The 9,933-nt window shown below is 33.7% G+C and overlaps 1 protein-coding gene across 1 annotated transcript; it reads left to right on the forward strand.

Moving 5' to 3' along the window:
- Positions 1-4,149: 4,149 nt before the first annotated feature.
- Positions 4,150-4,969, forward strand: LOC133829149 (uncharacterized). The gene is made up of 2 exons (XM_062259044.1): positions 4,150-4,530; positions 4,814-4,969. Exons 1-2 carry the CDS (start codon positions 4,201-4,203, stop codon positions 4,868-4,870), a joined length of 387 nt encoding a protein of 128 aa, XP_062115028.1. The 5' UTR covers positions 4,150-4,200; the 3' UTR covers positions 4,871-4,969.
- Positions 4,970-9,933: the final 4,964 nt, after the last annotated feature.

A 9,933-nucleotide genomic window follows, 5' to 3' on the forward strand; every position in this document is an offset into this window, starting at 1 on the left:
TTCCGGCCCCACTGCCGTACCCGGCCTACGCCGCTCTCGGCCTTAGCCGTTCATTCCATTACAATCACACATATAATACATTCAGAAATAACCATTCAAACATACAATAGTTCATCTAAGATTACACATTTGCACACAATACAATCTAGGGCCATGCCCTGCAATCACACAGTGGGCCTATGCCCTATTCTTGGGTGTAACGGTTTTCTTACCTGTATTCCGTGCTTTCCGATGCACCACGGTCACGAGCACGGTCCTCTAGCACGAGCCTCTCCGAAATCCTAGTCACAACACACATAAAACACTTTTAATACTAACCAAACCCAAAACCACTTCCCGGGACCAATCCCACACTCTCGGAACTCCCAAAATCCTAAAATAAGTCATTGGAAACATCCCCCGAACCCCTGGAGCAAAAGCTCAAAAATGGAAATTTTGGTGCCCTGAAAATGGCCTAGCGCCGCGGCTCAGCCCTACAGGGCCGCGGCGCTTAACAAGTCAGAGGCCACACCCCCCTGGAACCAGCCTTGCGCCGCGGCGCCCTAGAACAGGGCCGCGGCGCGCCCTTACGAACCCAAAATTCTGGGTTTTTCTCCTTCAATTCCTTCATCCAAAATACCTCCAAACCAACCCAAACACATATCTCAACCCCAAAACTCAATTCCAAACTTCATATGAACCATCTAACAACCTATAGACACTAGAAACAAGATCAAAACATCAACACACCCAAGATCCACACCTTTGTTCTCTAAATTTCAGCAACCCAAACCAAAACCTTGAAAAGCCTAATTCAAGCATTAAATTCCTCATATCAACACAGAAACCAAACTTAAGTGTGTATAAAATCCATACCTTAAGTGAAGAATCCACCCAACAAGCTTCCTTGAACTCCTCCTAAGCTCCCACTTCAGCCCTTCTACCCTTCTTCTTCTTTTCTTTTTTTTTGCTTGCCCTAGCTCTTCTTTCTCCTTCTCTTTCTTCTCTTCAATTTCTATCAAAGCCTCAAGTGACCCAATGCCCAAACCGTATACCCCATATACCCAGCTGAAACTTGTCTATTTGCCTTGCCAAAAGACCAATTTACCCCCTCCTAATAATCCCTCCTAACTAAACCTTCAAGGGCACTTAAGTCTTTACACTTCTATTTCAATTCTATCACTTTTTATCTTAAAACTTGTTACCCACAGCAGTTACAAACGGTTACCCAGGTTACTCAATTACCAATAACTAACCACTCATTCTCAACTCAACTTATAAGATTCCCGAAGTACCCCTAGGCTCCTCCCGAGCCGGGTACAACATCCCGTTGTGACTTTTAGACTAATTGGCTCACTAGGACCGTCTCGATGCGTGCATCCTGATAATAACACCACACTCACATGGCACAATTCACATAGTACAATTATCACAGTTATGCCCTAACATGGCCAGATTACAATCATGCTCATTCTAAGACAATCAGGTCTACAGGCATACTAATTCACATAGTCATGCATCTCGAATAATTCAAATAGTCATATAACGTGCATTAAATCATAATCATGCATAAACTCATTAAAGACACACACAGAATTCCATTATGCCCTCCTGGCACACTACTCCAGGCCCTTAAGCCTAACTGAATTTGGGTCGTTACATTTATCTTGCTGGGACTGTCATGTTGATCTTTGGCATGGGCTTATACAGATTGTTTATCAGTAATGTGCCTCTTGATGTAGGTTCTGGGATTATAACAATCTTGCCAATATGTCAGAAGTCATGTGTGTTTGTTGCTTCTTATTTCTAAAATCAAATTGCTTGTTTGGGTTTTGCTCTAATTATTAACACACTGTTGCAGGAGAAAAAAGCAAGTGAAAGGCAATCTTAATGCCAAAGTTGGAAAGATAGCTGGCTGTGTTGATGTTAATGCCCAAAACCGTATCACTACTCTAGGGGAGGCATAATCCTGGGTAGGTTTAATGGCTTATATTTCTTAAGTTGAGAGGTCAGGCCCATTGATTTTGGGCTGTCTTCCAGTGGAGAAACTCGGGTCAGTACTTTGTCTCTAGAGGCTGTAAATATAACCATTCCACTATATTTTTTTACCAGTTATTATTTTTTTCTTTTTAGTTTCCCTTTATTTGAAAATAAACAGCAACTTAAGCTATGAAATTGTTTTTTTTTTTTAACAGAATATACTTTTTCTCCCTTCTCCTACCAATTTTAGCATAAACAAGCGGGATGAAAGTTAAAGAGCGACAACCCTTATAAATGAAAATGTATTAAAGGCTGATTTTTGTTGTTAGCGTATTAATATATTAAAATTTACTATTAAAATAGTTGCATTGATTAACATTAATACAATTGTTAATTTTGTTCTCTTAGTTTTGAAGTAAGCACAACATGTGAACTTGAGATATATGGAAACTAGTGATTTTTTGCTAATTGTGGCCATTGCAACTTGCAAAGCTATTGAGTGTTGAAATTTTTTACTTAATTACTTGTGTTAATACAGGGTTGCCTACAAAACAATCAGACAACTCTGGAATGGACTCTTTTTCCTTGGATACATATTTGAAACCAAGTATGCCTCTCTTTCCGTCCACATATTAAAAGAGGTTTATTAGTCACTCCATTGGGACTGCATTCATACTGTTAACTCTTTTTTCTGGACTTTTCTTTGAACTTTCTTTGTTTCATGTACAAACCTTGTTGTTTCTTTTTCATAGTTTAGTTAGCAAGAGAGTAAATAAAAGGTTGTGCTTTTTATGATTGTTGTAGTTTAATTTGATGAATGTGTATATATGTCTATTTGCTAACTCAGGTAGCTGGAATTTATAGTTGTTATCTCTTGTTTATTTCTCTGAATTGGTATATTTTTTGAGTTATTTTATTTTGTTTCTTAGTCATTGAGTTGTTATAATATATGGCTTGAGTGTATTCTAGTTTCTTGTTTGGCCTTTTATTTTCTTGAGTTATTTGATTCCTTCTAGCTTTTCCTTTATTCTGAAGTTGTTTAGAGAGCAATATAAGGGAATTATTTTCTAAGTAGTTGCAAAGAGCAACAATAGAAATAGAAAACAAATTAAGAAAACAGGGCATAAAAAACAACTAGATGATTCTTTTTACTGCAATATGTGGAAACTTTTCGTTTGAGCAGTAGTTTTTATTCCCCTGCCCCATACGTTATTCTCATAATAGAGGGGATTTAGAGCAGTGATTGGTAATCCACCGCTTCAAAATAAAACCAAAACTTCCCCATTAGTTAGTTACAATGCCCCAGCACTCGTACTTTCTCTCTCATTCATCACCACTGTCCTATACATATAGATAATTCCTCTTGTTTTAATCTTATTGTGCTGTGAAATCATTTTCCCTTGCTTATACTCTTTATGCCTAGCATAATTTTTCTTTTATCATTTCATCTCTATAGGTACAATGTAGCAATTAAGTGTGCAACTATTACTCTTGCTGGGCACTCCTAACCAAAGTAGAATTATGAATATAGATTACTCTCTGTCATTTTAGATTTTTCTCTTAGAAATCCAAGTCTCTCATCTTTTTTTTCTGCAATTTTGGGTAAAATCTGAATCTTTCTATTTTATTTCAATCTCTTGCCCTAACTTCTCTCTATTCAATTCTATTTCAGATTTTGTTTTTAGAAATTGGAAAATGTTGTTGAGCTGTGGGGTAAGCTCTTTTCACTCTGCTATTGTGTGACTTAATATGATTAAGATCTTGAGGTAATATCATTGATTTTATTATAATAATTTTATTTTGATGTTAATATATGTGTTGGCTATTGTGTGACTTAATATGATTAAGATCTTGTTTCCTAGTAGTGCATACAATGGAATAATACCAAATTCTGATTATATTACTAAGTTATTGAGAATTCAGTAGGAATATGCTTGCTCTTATAAACTCTAGTTAAGATTAAGTTGCATTGATTTGTATTTCCTTGTTTTAATATCAGTAAAGGACATATAGCTGTTTTTTTTATTATTTGGAAAAAAAAACTTTGCTTGATTATGTTTGTAATGTATCAAGCCTTTGCCTTGCTTTATGAACAAAGTTATGAAACACTTTATGTCTTCATTGCTCCCTGCTGTCTGAAAAACTATAATGTCTTAATGGCAGCAAGTTGTTTGACAAGATTGATTTTATTTGCACTGTATTCTCTTTTCTTATTTATAGCTTTGGTAAGTTATAGTTTATATGATAGTTATGGGATTGGATTTGCATTCACTTGTTATATTATTTATTTATTTTAGTTTTCATCTTGCAGATGTTCCCAAGCTTTGTTTGAATCTTCATTTTGTTTTCTATTATGCTTATTTATATTTTGATATTTCTTTGCTAGTTGATTTTCTGGCATTTCAGGAACTTGTTACTGCTTGGGTTGTCATCTTGGCTTGCCTTGTCCATGGGTTTGTTACAGTCTTAGTTGCTAGTGAAGCTCATGCAATAACTCTGGCTGTTGAGGGTTTGTTAGGAGTTGTGTTTACAGTGGCTGCATTAACAGATGAAGCAATGAATGTTGGTGAGGTATTATAAGTCTGTAAAAATTATAGTATAGCATTCATTCATTACCTGGGCTAAATACATGTTAGTTTGGATTCCAAGTGGGTTAATGAAATCTTTTACAGGTCTTTGTTAATTTTTAAGCATCTCCATTTTTTTTTGTCTTTAGCACATATAATCATTAAGTTGTGCAAAATAGCTAGTGGTATGAGGTTCATCTCATCTGATGTTCATGCATATCTATGTAATAATCTATTTGGTTTTAAGGGAAATAATATGTGTCTAATGTCCATATGTGTTGTTTTAGGTTCAGATCACTTCCAGGACTTGTCAACCAGACCCAAAGGGATATCATAGAATGTGAGAATTTTGTCTTCCAGACAAGTGCATAAAGGATGATGAATTGAAGGATGGAGCAAGTTTCATGCATGGTTTACTTTTGTGTATCTTGTAATGTTTTTGTTTTTCATTTTTGAAGTAAAAAATGTTCAAGAAACTTTATTATGTTATGCTTTCAAACTTAAGTTAGAACTAAGATCTCATGAAATAGACACATTCATAGTTTGAATTAGTTACTGTTTAATGTAATACTTATGGTTTATCAATATATTGAGAATTACATTTTATGATTAATTTTGATTTTTTTTTATCAAAATACAATAATGAAAATCTTTTAATTAAAAAAAAAACTTATAAGTACTCTTATCACAATAAAAAACCTTAATATGTTATGATTTAGAAACATATTATAAGCGTAACAAATTGTTATGATTTATATAATATAACAAACTAAAAACGTTATCAAAATAATAAAATGTAACAGTTGAAAAGTGTTATGCAAAAAGTATAATATTAAACTTCAAATTTATAACCAAATACTCTAACGAAATGTTATTATTTGAATATTATAGCAACTAAAAATGTGTTATTGAATAGTTTAAGATAACATCGAACATAACATTCGAATACTGTTATAGAAAAGACAGGACTTTTAATAACAGGGGCTACGTTAGCATTTTTAGAAGCATTATCAATACTCCCGGTTAGCAGTTTTTAAGTGTTATGAATACTGTTTTTTCTTGTAGTGTATCTTCCTTGAAACTCTAACCATTTGATCTAAATGACATGCATTGTTGGTTTTCTAGATTGATGATTGTTCTCAAAACTAAAAAGTTAATGAATGCGGTTGTTGAAAAGCCCCCATCAGTTCCATCTTTTTCACATGGCTATGAAGAACGTGAAAAATATAGTGATTGGAGTAAGTCAAATCATTTGGCTCATTATTGCTTGCTTTATACCTTGCCTGTCGAAATGATAGGAAAATATATACATATCGAGAACGCCTATGATATATGGCACTCTATTATAGTAGAAGCTAAAGAAGCTGCAATGTCTAATCGTTTGAAAGAAAGAAAGGTAAATATGATTTACATATATATTTTTTTGGTGATTATTGTACTCACAAATGCCATTGACTATATTTTTGTTCTTCATCGCAGGTTAAGAATCTTTTAATAATAATTCGATATTTCTTTTAATAATAATTCGATTGCTATGTCAAGATCTGTTATTGAAATATGCCATGCAAAATCCAATGATGGGCTGTATAAACTTAAGGAAAAAGAGCAATATATACAATCCTAAATTGTTAAAAGTTGCGAACCTAAGATCTATTAAACGTGTAAAAACTAATTCGAACAGTGAAACATATCTATGACATTTGAGATCAGGGAATATTGGTTTGGATAGAGTTAACAGACTAGAAAAGGAGGGACCATTAAGAGAATTAACTATTGGTTCTCTTCCAGTCTATGAATACTGTCTGGAAGGCAAGATGACCAAAAGACCTTTCTTTGCAAAGGATTCAAGAGCCATAGAACCACTCCAACTAGTACACACTGATGTGTGTGGGCCACTTAATGTGCAAGCTAGAGGAGGGTTTAAATATTTTGTCACCATCATTGATGATTATTCTAGATATCTTTACCTATATTTGATGCAAAAGAAATCTGAAACTTTTGGAAAGTTTAAAGAATTTCAAGCTAAAGCTGAAAAGCAATTAGGTAAATCACTAAAAGTTCTTTGATCTGATCGAGGAGGAGAGTGACTGGATTATGAATTCAAAGACCACTTGTGTGAGCATGGACTTCAATACCAACTCATTGCACCGGGAATGCCACAACAGAATGGTGTTTCTGAAAGAAGGAACAAGATGTTATTAGAAATGGTTAGATCAATCAAGAGTTACTCATCACTGCCACTGTCATTCTGAGGCTATGCCATTCAATGTGCAATGTACTTTTTGAATGTCGTTCCTTCCAAGTGTATCAAAAAGACACCATTAGAATTATGGAATGGTACTAAACCTAATTTACACCATTTTCATATATGGGGGTGTTCAGCACACGTGTTGAAATGAAAGACTAGAAAACTAGAATCTCGCATTGAACTGTGCATGTTTGTGGGATATTTCAAAGAGACTAAAGGTGGTATATTTCATATTCCTACAGAAAACAAAATATTTGTATCGAAAAATGATACTTTTCATGAATATAACTATATTAACTATCACAAACCTCGCAGTAAGGTTGTACTGGAGGAGATAGTCTTAGATCAAGTAATAAGATCACCAAATGTTTCCAATGAATAACGACAAGAGGAAACCACAAGTTCTAGTCAGAAAAGTAGAGAGCTTTGTCATAGTGGGAGGGTTGTTAGGTAGCCAACTCGCTATGAACATGAAGTTCAGATGCTTGTGTCTGACACAAACAAAGATGATCCATTGGCATACAGAGATGCAATGGAAGATTCTGACAAAGAAAAATGTCAAGATGCCATGAATTTGGAAATGGAATCGATGTATTCCAATTTTTTCTGGGCTCTTGAAGATCTTCATGAAAATGTTAAAACTATCTGTTGTGAATGGATATTCAAGAGAAAAAGAGGAGCAGATGGGAAAGTGGAAACTTTCAAAGCTAGGTTTGTAGCCAAGGGTTACACTCAAAGAGAAGGATTAGATTATGATGAAACTTTTTCTCCTGTAGCCATGCTTAAATCCATGCGCATACTGTTGTCCATAACTGGTTGCATGGTTATGAGATATGGAAAATGGATGTTAAGACAACTTTTCTAAATGGTTATCTTGACGAAACCATTTATATGTCTTAACCATAAGGGTTCATAGTAAAAGGTCAAGAGAAAAAATTTCAAGCTTCTTAGGTCAATTTATTGACTTAAACAAGCTTCAAGATCTTAGAATTTGAGATTTGATGACACGATCAAAACGTATGGTTTTGAACAAAACATTGATGAGCTTTGTGTCTACAAAAAAATCAAAGATGGCAACGTGGTATTCCTACTTCATTACGTTGATGAAATCCTACTGATTGGGAATGATGTTGGAACATTGACAAAAGTACAGAAATGGCTATTCGAGGAATTCCAAATAAAACATTTGGGAGATGCAAACTATTTTCTAGGCATAAAGTTCCTTCGAGATCATCAAAACAAAATTTTGGCTCTATCTCAAACTACTTTTATATAATTAAGGTAGTGGAGAGAGTCGGTATGGAAAATTCCAAGAATGGTGAAATTCCAACCGGTCACGGAATTATCCTTTCTAAAGAGCAATGTCCTATGCCTATGCCTTATACCTCCGTAGTAGGTAGTCTAATGTACGCCATGCTGTGTACAAGACGTGACATTTGTTATGCAGTAGGGATAGTCAATTGTTGTCAATCCAATCCTGGATTGAGTCATTTGATTTCAGTAAAGAATATTCTCAAGTAACTTCGGAAAACTAGAGAATATATGCTTGTATATTTAGGTGGTGACCTGAACCCCACTACATACACTGATTATGATTTCCAATCAGACAGAGAAAGTTGGAAATTGACTTTTGGATTAGTGTTCACTCTTGGTGGAGGAGTTGAGGTTTGGCGTAGTATTAAACAAACCAATATCGCATATCCTACCATGGAAGCGGTGTATATAGCGGCTTGTGAAGCATCTAAGAAGGTTGTGTGGCTAAAGAATTTCTATTATGATCTTGAAATTGTTCCAAATATGAATAAGCCTCTTGTCCTATATTGTGACAACAGTGGGGCAGTAGCTAACTCAAAGGAACCGAGAAGTCAAAAGAGGGGAAAGCTTATTGACAGGAAATATCACTTTATCAGCGATATTGTTCACAGAGGAGATGTAGCAATTATGAAGAGATCTTCGGAACATAACCATGCCAATCCTTTTACTAAGACTTTGTCTACCATGTATTTTAAAGATCATGGTAGCAATATGGGTTTGATGGAGATGCCACATTTGCTTTAGGGCAAGTGGGAGATTGTTGGGATTAGTGCCCTTTAAAGCACATGTTTTGAACAATGTTTTATGAAATAAATAATTGAAATGAATTTTTTCATATATTGTTTGTTCATTATTATTATTAGAATAATATTATATGAATATTAGAAAATTCTCAAATTCATTATTGTGACTACAATATTTTATTGGTACGAGATGATTAAGATTGTAGGGAACGAATTTAAACAGTTCGCAGTAAAACAAAGTTATGTGAACTCATTGGATTAAATATTGTAAGTACAGTTCACTAGTATTATGAATACATGTAATCTAGATCCGGATTACTGATGTAGTAGGACATCTTAGTCGAGGTACTTTGTATAAAGTTGTTATACATGAAAGGGACTTGATATGTTATTAATACATAATAATATTGTTTACTTTATAAGTTTTATTTAAAAATATCAATCAGATGATCATATACAAATTGATCTTAATCCTGAAGTTATTATGAACTCCGGTTTATGTCATATGAGTTATTTGATTCACTCATTATGGTTTGTCCGAATGATGAGGCTGAAAACTTTTGTTTTGGGAACTCATTGGAGTAAATTTCTAGGGACATAATATACAAATATGGAATCTATACCTTTCTGAGAGGAATTGGATGATGGTTCTCTTAAGGGTTGGCTTTCTGAACTGACAGGTTATTGACCTCAAATTCATAAATTAATTTATGACTTAAAGAGTTTATATTAAAGAGTTTTAATTCATAATCTAAATTTATTTAAGCTTAAAATTATAGGTCCATAGGTCCCCGAGATGACTCTATCAACACTATTAAGAGTTAAAATTGGGAAAAATCAGGATAATGGCATATTTGGAAGAAATTTGTTCTTCAGGGTCAAATATATAATTGAGACAAATTGATTAATTAATATATTAATTTTTAAATTAAAAAATTAATTAATTATAATTTGGAAAACAATTTTTCAATTAAAATGACATTTTTTAAAATAACATTTAAATAATTAAGATAATTAATTTTGAATTATTTAATTTTTTTATTCAAATAAAGTGAAAAAGATATTTATGATAATCCAAATTGGATTTGAATTTGAAATAATA

Source organism: Humulus lupulus, chromosome 4, assembly GCF_963169125.1.
Source record: "Humulus lupulus chromosome 4, drHumLupu1.1, whole genome shotgun sequence".
Taxonomy (NCBI): Eukaryota; Viridiplantae; Streptophyta; class Magnoliopsida; order Rosales; family Cannabaceae; genus Humulus; species Humulus lupulus.